The sequence below is a fragment of the Thamnophis sirtalis genome, unplaced genomic scaffold (assembly GCF_051295495.1).
Source record: "Thamnophis sirtalis isolate CommonGarterSnake01/CBP01778 unplaced genomic scaffold, rThaSir2_p1.2 scaffold_1, whole genome shotgun sequence".
In the NCBI taxonomy this organism is placed as follows: domain Eukaryota; kingdom Metazoa; phylum Chordata; class Lepidosauria; order Squamata; family Natricidae; genus Thamnophis; species Thamnophis sirtalis.
This window is the reverse complement of record NW_028261381.1, coordinates 144,196,637-144,215,785: the sequence shown is the minus strand read 5'-3', so window position 1 is coordinate 144,215,785 and position 19,149 is coordinate 144,196,637. Positions and strand designations below refer to the sequence as shown.

At 36.1% G+C, this 19,149-nt stretch overlaps 1 protein-coding gene across 4 annotated transcripts in view; it reads left to right on the top strand.

Annotated features, from left to right (window-relative positions):
* The window catches only part of CDC42BPB (CDC42 binding protein kinase beta), a 111,426-nt gene that overhangs the window by 77,366 nt on the left and 14,911 nt on the right, over positions 1 to 19,149 (top strand). For 2 of the 4 annotated variants that reach the window (XM_087726727.1, XM_087726742.1), the window contains exons 22-29: positions 5,585 to 5,677; positions 6,097 to 6,186; positions 7,748 to 7,853; positions 9,641 to 9,777; positions 11,478 to 11,617; positions 11,974 to 12,055; positions 16,074 to 16,290; positions 17,455 to 17,517. In XM_087726727.1, the coding sequence (XP_087582853.1) occupies positions 5,585 to 5,677; positions 6,097 to 6,186; positions 7,748 to 7,853; positions 9,641 to 9,777; positions 11,478 to 11,617; positions 11,974 to 12,055; positions 16,074 to 16,290; positions 17,455 to 17,517 (928 nt within the window). The remainder of the gene's footprint in view (positions 1 to 5,584; positions 5,678 to 6,096; positions 6,187 to 7,747; positions 7,854 to 9,640; positions 9,778 to 11,477; positions 11,618 to 11,973; positions 12,056 to 16,073; positions 16,291 to 17,454; positions 17,518 to 19,149) is intronic. The other 2 variants (XM_087726729.1, XM_087726738.1) reach the window with 2 other exon arrangements.

Genomic DNA, 19,149 nt, shown 5'->3' with positions numbered 1-19,149 from the left:
CACAATTTAAGCCTTTTGCAGAGTGTTTGGTTTAAACTTCAGGTGCACATGCCTGGACCATTTACAAATAGTTTTCCCTTAGGTTAATAAAGGAAAGTATCATGGTATTATTGTTATGTTCAACACTTGATCTCCCTGAATTTTGTGGCTCATTCCATAAAACAGGGAAAATTGATATTGTAAATAAGATCATATGTGAGAATAAAACACAAGAAGAGTTATTTTTTAATATCTCAGCAGCATTTGTACATATCTAGTTTCCCTTATTTCCTTTTCAAATTTTATGTTAATTGTGGAGAAAAAGACAAATAGTTTTTAAGTCTTTGAATGAATAAAGTAGGAACTTATTCTGTACTTTTCACAGAATGTGGCTGTCAGTTTCAGAAGAAACTGTCAGAAGATGCCTGAGTCAAGGTGACCATTATGTCATTACAGTATTTTTCCTACATAGTTAAAAGCCTTAAGTGACAGAGGCTGCACTTTTAATGAAAGTCAAGCATTATTCTTCCCCAAATATTCCTTTAGGACATGTTTGCCTATGTACATTTTCTTTTAAGCATGTACTCATGGTAGCTTCCAAATATGATAGTATAAAACAAAAACTGAATATGGAACTGGCAACAACTTTTGAAAGTCTATTCAGTTAATTTCTTCACTTAAATCTGTGTTTCATTTGCTATATGTAGCATAATTAGCACATTCACAGCATCTCCATTTCACCTTTATTGAAATCCAGAGTTCCAGTCTGTGTAGCCTTTTCCACTAAGATCATTGCCCTCTCTTTCAGCGAATGCAATGTTTTCAGAGATCCTTTGCCCAGAAATTCATATTATTGCCATTGTATCAAAGAAATGGTATAGTTTCCCACCTGATCTGATTTTTGAGATGATTATGACTAAAATGCCTCTTTGCTATTCTGACCACCTTCTTCAGTATTGTTGCATTATGGCAAGGCTAGGACCAAGTAATCAATTCTCCTTCAGTTGCAAGCTGATTTGTTTGATGGTGCAGTCTTTGAGCCTTGAAATTCAAAATCATTTTAAGTAGAAGAAGCAGTCGACTAGCTACAAGATGCTAATAATTCACCAGTTCTCTAGGCTTTCAGTACTGCTGAAGATAGCAGAAGATGCCTGAGTCAAGGTGACCATTATGTCATTAATCTTTCACCATGTTAAAAATCTTCACATAATGAAAGAAGACAGAAACCAATTCCCTTTCCAACATTCATCTTCTAGGTCTATTATAATAAAGATATCTCAGTCAGGCTCCTACTGTCCAAATATTCAATAATAGGCCATTAGACAATCTCAACAGCACTTAGTTGGAAAACCATCAGTAAAGTATCCACCTCAAAAGCATTATGAAGTGTATACTATCAAATATGAAGGGGAAATGCCATAATTTTAGTGGAATAAAGTTTGTCCATTTTCATTTTACTTGCCAGATGTATTTTCAATATTTCAAGCAGAAGCAAAATTTGCTAAGAATTAAAATCAGTGGAAATAAAAAAACCTACACACCCTTGTTCAAATGCTGGGTTTCTGACATATTAAAAAAAACCAGATCAAGATAAAAAATGTACAATAACCTGCTTGTGTAAGTCTGCACATCGTCTTATAAGTAGGGATATGGCTGCCTTCAGAATTAGTCATATTCAAACTGATGGTAAATAGTAGTCAGAACCTATCTGATATTACTGTATTTTTCGGAGTATAAGACCCACTTTTCTCCCCTAAAAGAGGGTGAAAATTTGGGTGCAAGTTATACTTCGAATGTAGCCCTGCCCACCCACCGGCCCCCACCCCTTGGCCTCTGCCTCCCAGCAATTTACTTCCTTGCAGCAAATGGGGAAAATGGGGCTTGCGGAGGCGGCAATAAGCTATGGCAATCCCTGCAGCCTGAAACAGCTGATTATCGGGAGGCTGGTGCTGAAATTGAAAGTGAAACTGGCTGTTTGCTGCAAGGAGAAAATTTCTGGGAGGCAGAGGCAGATTTTTTTGTTCTTGTGCTAATCAGGCTAAACTGAAACAGGCTGTTTGCTGTTTCTACAAGGAGGTAAGTCAATAACTATACATGCCTATAGAATGTTCAAATTATTAGATTTATTTTTTAAAACTGCTTTATTATTGTTCTAACAACTTAACAAAATGTATGTTGTGTATATCGTCTGTACTGTTTGCTGTTTGCTGCAAGGAGGCAAATTGCTGGGAGGCAGAGGCAGATTCCACCCCCCCTTGTTTTCCTCCCCAAAAGCTAGGTGTGTCTTATACTTCAGAGCCTCTTATACTACGAAAAATACGGTAGTTAAAGTGACTGTGATCAAGCCATATAAAGTTTAGCTGGTTTAGTAGGATATTTCTGACATTTATGTAGTTGCCTCTTCCAACAAAAGCCATGATCTGCAAAGAGTATCAGTGGGATCTCATATTTGGAAGATATCAGTCAGGAGAAAGGTAGAAAAAAATTTCCAAGTCAGTGGATATACCATGGAACACAGTGAAGATAGTCATCCGCAAGTGGAGAAAATATGGCACAACAATGATATTACCAAAAACCTGGGCGGGGGGGGGGGCATTAAAGGAAGTTTGCCAGTCTGACTTCCTCTTTCTTACGCAAAGAGATTGTGAGTATCTCTCCGGAGGATTGCATTCTCACTTTTTTTTAAAGTCTTTCATCTTTATCAGAAAGAATCTTTCTTTATTATGATGAAAGATACATAATGTGGAGAGGCAGGAGTCAATACAACTTTCCTTTCCATTGGTGTATCTTATATGCAAGCTCTCATCAAGAACAAAGGCAACAATCATTCTTCAGCTATTGAGCTATGTGCCAATTGTAAATTTAATAATTGGTTTTGCCCCTAGTCTCATCTGTGTCCCTTAATGAGTGGCATGTTCATTCCACTTCTCTGAATTCAGATAGTCTACTGTAGTTCTTCATTCCTGACTTCAAGGAATCTTTCTCCCAAATCTCTTATCAAAATTTTACCTTTGATGCCTCCCTAACTGCATCCTTTGGCTCTGCTTATCAAATCTCAATGAGGCTTTTTAAAGATCAATATTTTAAATTGCAGAAAAGCTGGTAATACCCAATCTGTGGCCTGGATAAGATAGATACGCAATTGATGTTGATGGGAATTTCTTTTGTGTTGCATTTATTTTCTCATGGAATGGAGTCTCTCTGTACCTCTTTCTAACTGTTCCCTCTTTAGCTCCATGCTGTTCCCACCATGGTGTTCTTGAACACAATAAGGCACTGTTTTATTACTTCTTCCTGCTGATGCAACGCTTCTTCAACTGTCCCAACTTAAGTATGGCTGTTCTACCCAAAGCTTAATTCCCTGAACCGTACAACTTGATGGATTTAGTTCTAACCAAGTTAGAAATTCTCCCAGTTTCTTGAAAATCGTCCTGAAAGGCTTCCAATGCAACCAAGTAGAAATCCTTTGAAAATATCCTATATCAATGAAATTCCTCATAACAACAACAAATTTGACACTCTCTCCTATATACACCAAGTTATCACTGCTTTCACCTTCATTGGGGATAGCTCTTTATATGTTTTTAACCTGCTAATAAAATATTTTGTGAAAATCCTGGTAATTCTGTATCTGCTGATATGTTTGCCAATTTTGGGTTGGAGTTTTTACCTTGTTCTTTTCATGCTAATACTAAATCACACAAGTCTATAGCAATCACCTTTAGTCATTTTTCATTCATGCCATAAAAATGATATATTTGAAAGTACAGCAGTGGTTTTGTAGCTGTGCCAGTCTCCAATTTTCATTTGACTTATGATATTTTATTATCTTCCCTTTCCCCCAATCCCTCAATTTTAATGGAAACATAAAGCAGCAATGTCTCTGTGGGACCCATGCCATTCAGTAAGGGTGACAGGATTATTTGCAGTTTTTCTTCCAAAACTCGCCATGCTGGATTGGTAATCACCCAGGCTTAACTTTTCACCTTTCTCCAACATTATGGAAGGGATGCCTGCTCTCAGATTGCTGCTACTTTGAAAAAAAAAGATTTTTGATCACTTCATGATGATTAAACCCTCCAATGTGGAAAACATAATGAAGAAGAACCTGTAACTGGACTTCTTCAACAGATCATCTGTGAATTCAGATATCCTTCCTTATAGCCGCTCAGAGGAACTATTTTTTTTCATTTCCCTTTCCCCTCCAGTGATAATTTTGACAAAAAGCCAACTTGCAAATAAACATCTTATTTGTAAACCAAAGTCTAGGAGTTTGTATTTAACATGATTTTGGAGAGTAGTTAGCATGATTGATAGCCACTTGATGTAGCTAGATAGTATCTGGCATTTTGTTTACATTGAACTTTGTATAAAATAAAGTGTATCAAGGAATTATAGTGTATATTACATTTAATAAAACATATTTATCTAATACCATATTTACAGACCACCTACATATTTTCGATTTTCAAAATGATGTTATTTTCTTAGCAATAATCATATTCTATTTCTCTTAAATGCAAAAATACACATGCAGTACTTTAGTTTTATATATATATATATATATATATATATATATATATATATATATATATATATATATATATATGTACATATTTATTCAAAATTTGAAAACTCACATGTGTTTTTTTTAACTTTGTCTATGTGTCAGATGAATTAACATAATACATAGTCGTAGTGTTTCAAGTAGTAAGCTGATTATTTTATTCCTTTATAATACATTCTATCTTGTGATAGTGATGTGAAATACTGGTTAAAGTGTTGGATTGGTGGATTCAGATTCAAGTTTATCTTCCTCCATTACTGGATGATTTGGGTCACCGTTCTCTTTCAGACCAACAGACAACCCATGGGGTAGTTGTTTGAAGAAGAATGGAAGGAAAAATTGCCATGTGTGCCCCTATAAATTCCCAAATAAAACAGAATATCAATCTTATAATAAATTGGATTTCTTATCCTTATCCACAAGTCTTCACTTTTAGAGATGTCTTTTATAACTATAAAAGTCATCCCACCGTAGGGATGTGGTGGCTCAGTGACTAAGATGATGAGCTTATCGATCAGTTCCAATCCCTAGTGCCACGTAACGGAGTGAACTCCTGTTACTTGCCCCAGTTTCTACCAACCAAGCAGTTCATAACCATATTTCCTTCCTCCTCCACTATTTTTGCAGCTGCACTTTGATTTGTGTATTCCATGCCATTCAGAGAGTACAGCTTTCAGATACACTTTAATAATAAAAAACATAATTAACTAATGTTTTTATGTAGATTTTGGCATTTGGTTGGACTTTGTAATCAAGTGGAATATTGTGTCGCTAATCAGTTCAAAATAACTTCAGATGATTTGGGGAGGCTAACCAATGAGGACTTTATTTTAGAAGGAAAAGTCAGTTCAGAATAATTTCTATCAGAATAATTTCCATTGTGTTCTGGGGGCTTGTTTTTAGTAGGGGCAGAGGAACTCTCTTTACTTTTTAATAAATTCTGAACAGACAGATTTTTTAACCTTGGATAACCTTGATCTTCCTATATTGAATGACTATTGATGCTAGAAGCTAATTTTCTTGATTGTGTTTCTGCAGACAAATTCTGTTAGTGAGCAGGAGGTACAAGCTACAAAGGCCGAGGTGGCACTGTCAACATCTGTTGCAACTGCAGAACAGCAGCAGCAAGAAGTAAGCGTCCATATCCAAATAAATAATTTGTAGTATCCTAATAAGTGCGTGTTTCAATCAGAGATCCATGAGAAAAGAGTTTTTCTTTTAATGGCATGTTTCCTTGTAGACTTGTGTCATGTATAAATGTACAAAGTTGGTGTGAACTTCATTTGTTTTGCTACTGTTTCCCTGGCTCTTATTGTCTCATTCAGCTGTGCATTTCTTGTTCTTTTATTTGCTTAGCTTCTGCTGCTTGCTAAAGTGCAGGTTTTCCTGTGAGTCTATCTTGATCTGCAAACTTGCTTCTAATAAATTAGGGGCAAGCCAGCATTTTTCAGTAGAATCGCTTACTAAAATTTAGAAGTAGAGATTTGTCAAATGTTACAAAACCAAATGTACATGGGACCCTGGAAAAATTAAATGTTATTCAGCTACAGTTTTTTGCAATTCAGGAACCAATTCGGCTTCAGAGGATGCCTGCTGCTCCTTCCCCCACCATTCAGTCCATTTCTCTAGCTGTACCAAAGGTAGGGGGCTTTAATGGTTTGTTTTAACAAAAAAAATGTGGGCAGAGAGTTAACATGTAAGGTATTATGCCTCATGCATGATCCATTTGTCAGTTTGTTCATGTCTGTATGTTAGCTATGTCTAAGCATGTTTTGGGGGGAATTATTTTAACCTGGATTAAGAATTAAAATGAATTCTGTATAGAATCTTATGGGAGTGTTTTGGGTGTTTTGTTTCCAGCTAATTCATCGTTGGACAGGTTCTGGGTACTTTCTGTTCTTCCCCAGAAAATACCTGCTGTACAAGTAGATGACAAATGCATTTTCTGTCTAAATCTTTGCCTGAGAGGATATTTTCAATCATTTTTTAAAATCAGTAAAAAGCCCAGCAAGTTGGCATTAAAGCTAGCTTTTTCTAAGAGTAGAAGTTTCTATTTTGATTTTAACTATATGACCATGCAACAATATGTGAAGGAAATGTCAGAGAAGAACCTTCTTATTTTCCACAAAATCTGGAACTGCTGTAACATTAAAAAAAGAATAGCTTCTCTAGCCACTTCCATATGTTTATAAAGTAAGTGCAAACTGTGCCTATCCAGCAAGTTTGATCTGACAAATTTCCACATTTTCCCCCTTCCCCCTTCCTCTTTCCCATTCTCCCTTCCCTCTCTTCTTTTTCAATCAGACTGGAAATTTGCTGGTTGGATCTTTTCCCCCTTAAATAAGCCTGTTACCAAAGGGTTTTGCCCTAGTTCACCAGCCCCAAATTAGAACTTTTTATTTGCTGTTATTATTTTGTTCCACAGACTAAGTGCAGTTGATATTGATATTGGTGGTAGCCAGTAAGCAACTAGTTTTGCTACATAATATTAGCTGTGGTGATAAAAAAGATGTTGAGCTTCTGCTAATATAATAATGGTGGGTTAAACATGCCTAGTATTATTTCAGTTTCAGTATATGAGTGGATTTGATTGTAGGTTGTAATTCTTATCTTATTGTTGAGTATAATTTAGGCGGTTGCATAGTGCACTTATTAAAAAATATAGGTTGCCCAAACTACTCTATACTGGTCATGTATTTATTTTGAAAGAAAGACTATATTGCTTTTGACAGGACAATTCAAATATAAATTAACCAATACAAAAACTATTTCAGCACAGTTCAAAAGCCAGGATAAAACAAACAAAGTATAATCAATATAGAAGCACATTAATCTGTCATAAAAGCAAAACAAAAGAACAGTACCTATTTGAAATCAATACATGCTTAACAGTTCATCAAAAACTGAGTGGCATTAATCTCATTAATTGCTGAAAATAATCACAATGAACAGCTAAAACATTCTGTTCAAGATACTTTTTATATGAAGATGGAGGATGTAATACACTATGTCAGCAGCATACAAGGAGTAGCTCCTAACCAATATCCATTCCAAATATGGGTTTACAGTTGAATTAACCCCAGCCGTCCATTTGATCTGGAATTGATATGGAAGCTGGTACACTGTCTCATTAATAATTTATCAGAGGTGTCCATTTTTCAGTGAACTTTTATGTTGCTTTATTGTGAACTTTTTTTTCAGCCTAAAGCTCATCAACTAAGTATCAGATCCTTTTCAAGCCCAACTCAATGCAGCCACTGTACATCTCTGATGGTGGGATTGATTAGACAGGGTTATGCTTGCGATGGTAAGTTGGTTAAACATTTGGGCATCTTAATAGCCTAATTGTCATTTGGGAAGAAAACAAATATTGGATGAGGCAGAAATTTAGTTCCCAAATGCATTGGTTTAGCTTTAGCTTTAGATCTATTCTTTTTTTATAGTATGGCTCATTGGTGAGAGATGATGTTAAAGTACACAGTTCAGGGAATGGAACAATTCCTTCTTAATTATTAAGATTATATACACTGAACAGTATAAAAGATGCTATAAAATATATTTAGTAAACAGTTATATTACTGGATTGCTTTATTTGGATTATAAAATAGAATATTATAGAATGCTTTCCTACAAATTATATATTGATGAGAATTTCTTTTGAGTAATAACACTAAATGTTTGGGACTTCAAACAGTATTTCTCAGAATGTGTACCTATACATTGTTGAAATATATATTGGAAAACTAAGTTACCAACCTTAAGGTCTCTACAACTTTCTATCAAGGGTTCTAGAACTATGAGTCAGTACCAGCCAGATATTTGCAAACTACATTTTGAGAAGGAGAGGGGAGATCATATCACTTTAAAAAAATTGGACAAATAAAATGTCCAAATAAAATATCCAAACCCACAGTAATGTTTGCTCCCTGTTCTACACATGAAGGCTACTTGTGTCTTATACTGGAATATTACATCTTGGGTGATTCAAGAAAATACCAATTATCAGTAGTCCTTGACAAGCGACCATAACTCAATCTGTCCATTGCAATAATATGTCATAATGGTTGTAAAATGGGCTAGTCACATCACCCAACCTGATTTTATGACCTTTTTGTGACGGTCTTTAAGCTACAGCCATTGTGCAAACACAGCCATTAAACTAGCCAGTGGTTCAATAGGGGTGCAGTTTTGCCAAAAACTGGAAGTAAGTGCTGGCTTTGAGCAAAGCTATCATAAAACATTGTCATTTGATTGAGGAATGTGGACATGTGAACACAGATGGGGCCCGGCCCAACCAGTGGAATTTCGAATGTGTTTCGTAAGTCCCCCTTTTCAGGTCAATTGGAACTTTGAATGGTCAATAAGTGATCTCTTGTAAATTGAGGTCTACCTGTATATTAGAAATTAAATGGAGTTCTGATAACATTCAGGGGCAAAGATATGCCTAAAACTGGGAAATGCAAAATAGGGATACATGTTTTTTTATTATTATAAAAATAGAAATAAAACTCTAAAAATAGAGTTCTATTTAGCTCAACAGTTCTTGAATATCTTCAGACTTAGGTAACCATTCCCAGAGGTGAAAATATTGGTGTGTATTTTATTCCTTTATCTGTAGATTTTACACATATTTATTGCAGACCTTTATTTCATAAGAAAAAAAGGGAGACTTGCCAAACTAGGTTCCATTTTTTTTAGTTTAAAATCAGAACTCTAAGGGGTCTTTGAAAGACTTACATAATTGACCAGAAGGAAACAGAGTTGTTCAAAATAATTAAGTATGTATAAATTCAAGAAGAAAGAAAATGCCATAATTTAAAAACTTGGAGAGTCTTTTATATTTTAAAATATAACATTACTGAAGTGGGATTATGGTTTAATGAAGCTCCTGCTATAGTACATTCATTACTTTTTCGTATGAAATAAATGAATGTTATGTTTGCCATTTTAAACTGGTTGTTCTTGGAGACTAGCTGCTGACTGACTATGGTGTGATGTCCTTTCCTTGCTCATTCACTGTTAGCCAGTTCTCTATTCTATAGAATTTATTGTGTCACAACACAAAGCTTAACAATTTTCCTTTTTCATCCTTAGTGTGTTCGTTTGCATGCCACATTACCTGCAAAGACAGTGCACCGCAAGTCTGTCCTATACCTCCAGAGCAAGCCAAGAGACCCCTTGGAGTAGATGTTCAAAGAGGCATAGGAACAGCCTATAAGGGCTATGTCAAGGTAAGAATCTGGCAGAAAAAGAGAATGACCCTTTGCACACATTGGCAAATGGTCAATAATCAGATAATCAGAGTTACTGTGCATAGTCAAATACAAGTGCAAATTTTGACATAGACAGTCAAGCAAATCTGGCTATAAATTAGGGTCCAGATTCAGTTGAAAACTTCAAGCTGGTCACTTCTTGAGGAATTCAAAACTTAATACAATTTCAGGTAAAAGAAATTAGAGTAGAAACCTTAGGAGTTCAAGCATGGCAAGATGGAGTAGGAGACATTGCTTCCAACCCCATCATCAACATCCAAACCACAGTTGTACCCAGGAACTGTTTCAGGGCATTTGAAGCTTTACCATTCTATACCTCTCCCAGCATTTCCTTCTCCTCTAAAGAGAACTTGTCCCATTACGGCTTATTGATTGCACCTTCAAGATTATTCAGGATTTAATTATTATCAAATTGTTATTGCTTCTGTTCTCCAAAATCACGATTAAAAAAGATAGGTAGATGGAAATAATTACCAAGTTCAATGAAGTGTCTGTGACATTTGAAAAAGTAATTATACAGCATAAAATAATGACAACAATCAGCAGCACTTAACTAAGCTCAGCTGATTTTGAAAAAGTTAAGCAGGAGCTGTAACTTTGACTTAAACAGAACTGGGATCTGAAAAATATTCCTAGAGAAAGCAAGGACAGACATTACATACTGACATCTAGAATACATGTTCATATAACCATTAGGAATTGAGCTTAACTGTTAGAAAGAGAATATCTTTACAAAGTTCCTGTTGAATTTACATCAGCACCAATAAAGAGATTTAGAAAAACCTTTCATCTGTCCATGCATTAATTTATTATTTTGTTGCAAATAGACCTCCAATATTTCTAGGTGGCCTACAATTTAAAAAAAAGATAAATACAAAAATGAAATAGAAATTGGCATGTCCTAAACAGGGATCAGCCATCACCCTACTCCCAAAGCCAGAGAGAATATTCAAGTCTTGAAAAGCTTCCTGAATGACAACATTGGCTCCATCTGAGTCTTGGGAGTTGGGGCTATCTTTCCAAGAGAGCAGGTGCTGCAACAGAGAAGGAATCTGCTAAGCAACACTGCTTAATCAATAGGATCCCAAGTGTGCCTACTGTGCCTCATCCCACCAGCTGGACATAAGTAATTGGACACCAGCAGTCCTTCAAATAACATAATTATAATAATAATTATGCAAGAGATAAGTATTCTTGTGGCAGCCTGTATCAGAAATTATGGAAGAATTAAAATATACCATCATCATTAACTTTAAATTAATACTTTTAAAACAGATTTCTTATAAATTGATCCATGGGTTATTGCTTATTTCATTAAATTGCGGCTGTAAATTCAGCTAATGAAAAAATGATTGTCATGCAACTTAATTTCTTATGAAGAGATGACTCATAACATCCATAAGAGCCAATCATATTTATTGATCAATTGGTTAATTGATTGATTTGTTTGCAATATCTTGTATATCTTAAAATGAAGAAGTTACAATATTTGAAAATTGTATATATTGTTGCAAATCCCTGGAAATAGTTGTATGGATTGCTTCAATGGTGAGATGGTATATTAATATATATTTCATGAATAACATAATAAATTTAATCAATAAAAAATAGTCTTTGCCTCCTTTTATGGTATGAATAATATATTTCTACATTTACAGGTTCCAAAGCCAACAGGAGTTAAGAAAGGATGGCAGCGGGTTTATGCAGTTGTCTGTGACTGTAAACTTTTCCTCTATGATGTGCCTGAAGGAAAATCCACTCAGCCAGGAGTTGTTGCAAGCCAAGTTATGGATCTCAGGTTTGCAACGTTAAGCCTCATATTTTTGTAAGCTTGATTGTGTCATAGAAAAAATAGCAAGTGAAGAATGACACAATTGCTGAATTTTCTTTGATGTTACATAGCAGGCTTTGATACATTGTGTGCTTTTTGACAAAAGTATAGGCCACATTTGTATAAGGTATGAGAGAATAGATTTATGTTCTCACATGCTCTTGATTTTTTCTGGTAGAAAATAAAACCTTAAACTTCTACTCAGAATCTCTTTAACTTAGTGATTCAAATTTTACCAATTAATTTGTTAATTACTTTGTTTTAGCAAGGATTTTAAATATGTAGTTTAAATCTAATAACATTTACTGTTATTTTTTTTCCAGAGATGAAGAGTTTTGTGTGAGTTCTGTCCTAGCATCGGATGTTATACATGCAACCCGTAAAGATGTTCCTTGTATATTCAGGGTATGTTCATTTGACTAATTTGTACAAATACAATTCATGTTTTACTCTATGATTGATAAAAAATAAAGTTTTACAAAATTTTCCAGTCTAAGCAAAACAAAACTGTTAGCTTTCCATAGCTACTCTATCGAAGGTTGATTATGGGTTTACAATTTAATAACTTAGTCACAGAAATAGTTTTTATTATATTTGTTTTCTAATTTTCTTTTAGAATCTGTCTAAAAGGGTGATAAGACAGTAGTGAAACATGTTCAGCTAGTTTATGCAATTATATGATAGACATTTGTGTGTGTGTGTATATGCAGTTTGATATCTTCTCTCTTGGAAAGAGGTGGTCTTGTCTAATGAATCAAGAAGGTGAAATATTTATTTTGCAGATGGCCTAATACTCTTTTGGTTTTGTTATCCGGCTTGTAGAACATATTTAATTTTTTTAAAAATAGGTAAATTCCAGGTTACCAAAGTGTCTCAGGATGCTAATTTCATTGCCAGTTTACTTTAAACTGCCTAGTAATAAGGAAGGCTTTTTTTTACACATAATACATATACCAGTGAACTAGGAACATCCATATTTGGAAATATTTTAGGGGCAAGAATTCAATCTAAAGTTAAATAATTTGTACTGTGTTGAAGAAGTGAAGTAATAGAAAGTTTGAAGTCTGAGTTAACATTACAGAGTACACTGCAACAGTTACGTGCAGTCAGGGGAGGCAGGGCCTCACCACTGTCATCATGAAAAGAAAAAAACATGTAAAAGGAAAAAGGCTGAGGTAGTTGCTGCTAGAGTCACAGTGGATGACTCTGCTTAGTGCTTAACTGTTTAAAAAAGCCTCTTTAAAAAGTGCCCTCTAGACGAGGAGGTGAGAGAACCACGTGCCTCATTTAATCTATCTTTATGATCACTCGAGCAGAGTTAAGCAAGAGTTAAAAGGCGAAAAATTCCTTATGTAGATGAGGCAGGTGGTTCTCTCGCCTCCTCCTGTAGAGGGCACTTTTTTAGAGGCTTTTTTAAACAGTTAAGCAGAGTCACCCATTGGAGACTCTGGCAGCAGCTAGCCCAGCCTGCTCTTGCCTTTTTCCTTTTATATTTTTACATTTTCATCATGGCAGACAAGAATAGAGTTGAAATCCTCTGTGAAAGAGTTGGAAAAGGTATGTGGGTTGGAGGGAGCGGGAGGAATTCAAAATTAATGTAATTTGTAAGTAACTGTATTATTGTAAGTAATTTTTGTGTGTGTGTGTGTGTTTTTTTTACCCGCTGCTGATGGCGCGCGGGCTGGCACTTTTTTTTAATGTTTCGGCAACCCAAAACTGTTAAAGCGAGGAGGCTGACCATTCAGCAGGCATGTTTATAATCATTTTCCGTGTCCTGTCTAAGGGGAACCACTTCAAGTGTGGGATGTCTTCATTAATATAATCTGCCCCTTTCTCCTTCTGATGCTGTTTTGTAAGAGTGGGGAGAAAGATGAGTTCTTCCTTGGTGTGGTAGAGCCCTTCCGAAAGCCCTGGCGCTGTGTCCATGGGACGCCTCTATGTCAGACACAGTGGCGCGGCTTCAGCGGGGCTTTCGGAAAGCCACGCCCGAGCTTTGGCAGGGCTTTCCAAAAGCCCTGCCGAAGTCCGGCACTGTGTCTGCATGTTGGACACAGGGGGCAGGGCTTTGGCGGGGCTTTCAGAAAGCCACGCTGAACCCCCGGCACTGTGTCTGACATAGGGCGGCTTTTGCCCGGTTGCCTTACCAGCCATAAACCCCATCGCACATCACTGCACTGCAACCAGGTTCTGCTCATTATGAACAAGGTATGTGTTAGATAGAACCATGTGTTTTTTTTCAGTGCATACTCTATTCATAAGTAATTTAATTTTACTTAGGTCAATTCTAGGAATCTGGAACCTTCATTTTTTTTTAACTATCATTGAACTCCCACATTTTAATTTTTAAAGAGAAATTGAATTACACCTACAAGGTGTCACTACTGTAGATATATATTTGGCAGTTTTCAGACAAGTTTTATAAATGAAGAGTCCTTGATGCTTTCTGAGCTTAGTTGAGTTCTTGCAGAAATTTCATTACCAAAGTAAGTAACATAATCAGCGCAAGGAAGTGGAATTTACACTCTGTTTATATTCTGGTGGCTTGTCCTATAAGTATGTCTCCTTTATTGAGTTTTATAAATATATTCACAGGTTTGGACTATTTAAAAACATTTCTTAAAACTATCCATTGTTTGTTGACCCATTTCTACTAAAGATGAGAGTCACAGTGAATGTGCCCTTATATAAGCAGCCTGATAAATTACAAAATAAGTGCAATAGCTCTTGATTTGAGCACCAGCAAATCTTATTAATGCATAGGGAGGGAGTCATTTGTAGGGGAAATGAAACATATCAAATGTATATACATTGCTCAGTGAATTGGAATAAAGAAGGCTGAGTTTGCCAAAGGACTGGAAGTTTTAACTTAATCGGAATGAATTAGAAAGGAATTTAATTGGAAAGAAAGTAAGCATCCAAAGCTTGCTTAAGTCTACGCCTGCACAAATGTTATAGACACTTTTTTGAAAGGAGTCTGTGAGATGATAGATGAAAATGAAGCAAGAATTTCTGATTAACCACATGAGTAAAGACAATATGCGATTGTCACCATGTCACGGTTTGTAGGAATATTTCTCGCATACCGTGCAAAACAAAAGTAAAAGAGATTTGCCAGCATTGTACGTTTGCATTGGTAATGAATTAAATATAAACTAGACATGATTTCATTGAAATTAAATCCAGGCATAATGTGGTGCCTTGCATGTTATTTCATGTCCCATTATTCACAACCAGCTTGCCTAATGCAAAGGATTGTGAGATTTTATTTAATCAATTATTTATTGAATTTGTATTGCTACCTATTTGCCCATGGCGACTCAAGGTGGCTTACAGAATATAAAAACAATAAAACTACCGTATTTTTCAGAGTATAAGATCCACTGGAGTGTAAGATGCACCAAAGTTTTGAAGAGGCAATTTAAAAAAAAAAAAGGTTTTTGCACTCTGCAGACCTCCCAAAAAACGGCCTGTTTTTTTTAAAAAAACAGGCCTGGGTTTTTCCCCCCCAAAAGAGGCATGAATAGCCTTTAGGGGGCTCGCAGAGTGCTCCTGGGGGGTGCCCCCCAAATGAGAAAAAAACAGCCAATTTTTTGCAAAAATGGGCCTGTTTTATGTCAAAAAAAATTGCATGCATAGCCTGCAGGAGGCTTATAGAGTGCTGCTGGGGGCTAGGGCGGAGGGCAAAATTGAGCAAAAAAATGGACTGTTTTAAACTTATTTCTGACCTCCCCAGGAGCTCTCTGAAAGCCTTCTACAAGCTCTGCATGGCCCTTTTGGTGAAGGGGGCAGGGTTTCAGTAAAAAAAATGCTGTATTCAGTGTATAAGACGCACCCAGATTTTCACCCTCTTTTTTGAGGGAAAAAGGTGCATCTTATACTCTGAAAAGTACGGTAATAAAAAGAATCAAATCAATTAATATAGTATAATAAAATCATTCTGCACTTCCTGCCCCAGCAACAGCAGATCACCCGAGCCATTTAATGGGCTCCATCTCGCTCTGGGTTGCCCAGGCCGGCTGGCAGAACCAGGTTTTCAACGCCTTTCAGAAGAGTATATATTTTACAGAACTGTACAGTCTCTCTTCTGATTCATAGTCTTAGGCCCAAAATTAGGGCTAAGAATGAAGACGATTGTCTATACTTTCAAGTTGCTTGAGGCAGGAGAAAACACTGAAGAAATTCCCCCATGTCAATATTTGCAGAGTAGATGGCCTCTAAGAAATCAGAGTGTCATTATCCCTTCTCTCTTTTGCCACTGCATTTATTCATGCTGCCTACAGAAGGCTCAGTCTGGAGCAGGGCATTTTGAAAAACACTGTCTGATTCTAGCGTACATTTCCATTTTGTCTCCTTTAGTTGAGGCATGTCTCGCGTGGGTGAATTTCATGCAATTATTTTCCTTTTCTGTCTTCTTGTTCTCAAGGTGACGGCTTCTCTCTTAGGCTCTCCTTCAAAGACCTGCTCTCTCCTGATCCTAACAGAAAACGAGAATGAAAAGCGAAAGTGGGTTGGAATTCTAGAGGGACTGCAATCTATTCTGCACAAAAATAAACTCAGAAATCAAGTTATACATATTCCGCAGGAAGCCTATGACAGTACACTGCCTTTCATTAAAACCACCCTAGCTGCTACTATTATAGGTATGTTGGAATATAACAAGACACTTTGAATGTGTAGCATTACACCTATAATTAAGACTGATACATTGCGATCTTTAAATATATTGTTTCTTATTTTTATCTCTGGACAGAACAAAATGAGTAGCATGGAATTTAGTGATTGACTTATAAAATGAATTGGTGTTTGTTTATCACTACTTGAAGTAGATATCAGCAATGCTTAGATGCAGTGACTCAGTTTTGGTTCCATCCCTTATTGTGCTAAAATAAAATTAAGTAAATTAACAAATATTATATTTCCTTCTCATTTGGAGTCATCATTTGTTTGCCTGTCTGCCTGCCTACCTTACTTCCTTGCTTCTGCCTTATGGACAGTTGCCATCTGCAAGAACCAAAAGGATTGTATTAGCGCCATATATAACAATTTTAAAGCAGTAAGAGGAGAATATTAACAACACTTTGAAATGAGGAAGCATTTCTCAACTATTTAAAAATATCTCACTTTCCTTAAATCTTCTGAAATAAAACTATTTTTCCTCATTTCGGGAAATGGGATGAGATGGATGGAATTAACCCAGTACTACAGTCTTGGTTATAGAGATCATGAGAGCAACATTCACTGAAAAATCTGGTCCTTCATCTCTACCAATTAAGCTCCAAAATAGAAAAATCTTGGAGCTCAGCCTCCTCCAAACCCCAAAATGCTTTATCAGTAGGTGACTGAACTTCCTTGTTTTTCTTTGAAAATGTTTCACATCTCATCCAAGAAACTTCTTCAGTGATACATCAAAGAAAAACAAGAAAGTTCAGTTGCTCTTGAAAAAGCATCTTTGAGATAACCGTGACCTAGATGATGGAGAATCTCCATAGACGGTCTTCTCTAAAGTTCTCTTTTAAATAATCTGAGGTCAATACCGTATAGTTTGCATTGATATACCTACTTTCCTATGAGCAAGCTTTACTAAATTCTGTGGACTTCTCATTTGGTTAGACATGGATTGAATTATACTATTATTGAGGTCTGATATTTTTGATACCGCAAAACGGTATCCACTGAGGTTGTTTTAGCATATGCATATTCTGTTTATCAAATGGATAAACAGAATGTAATGTAAAAAAAGTAGAAACCAGGGTTAGAATGAATATTTATATTAATAATTATGTTTCTCACCTTATTATCATTAGATCGAGATAGAATAGCAATTGGTTCAGATGAAGGTCTCTCTGTCATAGAGGTCACCCGTGACGGTAAGTAAATTCTTTATTGCGTTTACCAAATACATGCCAAGGGATGAGCTTCATTAGTTAATTCTTGATTATTTGCAGAATTCCCTTATATAGAATTTGCTTGTCTTACAAGAGATGAAGACCCAGAATACTGGCTTATTTAATGAACTGTTAAATGGGACATTTATGGCACAGCTCTTACCTTTCACAAAAGGCATTTGTTAATTTGACATCAAATGCATATTCATAGAGGCTAATCTGGTTTGTTCACTACTACTCCATAATTAGCTGATAAGCTACTTTTGTACCTTGCTTGGGAAAAAAGAACCTTGGCCACTAAGCTGCATCTCTGGGTGATTTGTCTTTTGACATGATAAAATTCATCACAGAAGTACCCTTCGGGATACTGTGGAGGTTTTAGGTAATCTAGAATGAGCAGCTTTTCAAACTCAGGAAAAAAAGCTCACAATTTTGGAGCATGGCCACGTAGTGGCACCAGAATCGATGAATATAAAATAACTTTGCTGAGTTTGGTGATGCAGAAAGAATGAATGGGAATTGAATTGCAAATAATTGTATGAAGGGAAAGTGAATGGGATGAAGGAAAAGAAAAAACCAACTTACAGTAACAGGAAATTGATGAGATCCTCAAAAAGAGGTGACAAGTTCAAAAATCAGGAATGTAATGTTATGATAAATGCCAGGGTGGAAGCAACTTTAAGAAATTTAAAGAAGCAACACACATGGACATATAGTCCATACATGGACTTCAAGTATTCTGGCTGGGAAATCCTAGACCTGAAGTCTGCATATCTTAAAGTTGCTGATGATTTTCCTGGGTGTAGGTATGCTTCTCCTATTAGTTTGTCCTATGTATGTTGCAAGACAGATTTTTCATGGTATTTCGTAGACTCCTTGGTTTTCTAGCTGGATTTTGTCTTTGGGGTTTCTTAAGATGTTGGCTATTTTTTGGTCAGTGTTGAAGGCTGTCTTAATATTGTGTTTGTGGAGAATTTTGCTGATTTTATCTGTAGTGCCTTTGATGTAAGAGAGGAGGGCAATGCCGTTTTCCTGTTCTATGTCTCGGTTCTTGGGGAGAGTCTCCCTTTGGATTAGGTTGGTAATTAGCACCTAAGGATTAATGGTGTTCTCAATGCTGAGAAATACAGGCAGATACTTATCCGTCATGCAATACCATCAGGGAGGTGTATGATTGGCCCCAAATTTATTCTGCAGCAGGACAATGACCCCAAACATACAGCCAAAGTCATTAAGAACTACCTTCACCATAAAGAAGAACAAGAAGTATTCAAAGTGATGGCATGGCCCCCACAGAGCCCTGATCTCAACATCATCGAGTGTGTCTGGGATTACATGAAGAGACAGAAGGATGTGAGAAAGCCTACATCCGCAGAAGATCTGTGCTTAGTTCTCCAAGATGTTTGGAGCAACCTACCAGCCAAGTTACAGCATTTTTTCATACTTGCCTAAAACTATTGCACAGTATTGTGTGTGTGTGTGTGGTGTGTATATATGTGTGTGTGTATACATACATACATACATACATACATACATACATACATACATACATACATACATACATATATATGTTGTATTTGTGCTGATAAATAAATAAAGGGAGACTAGTATAGA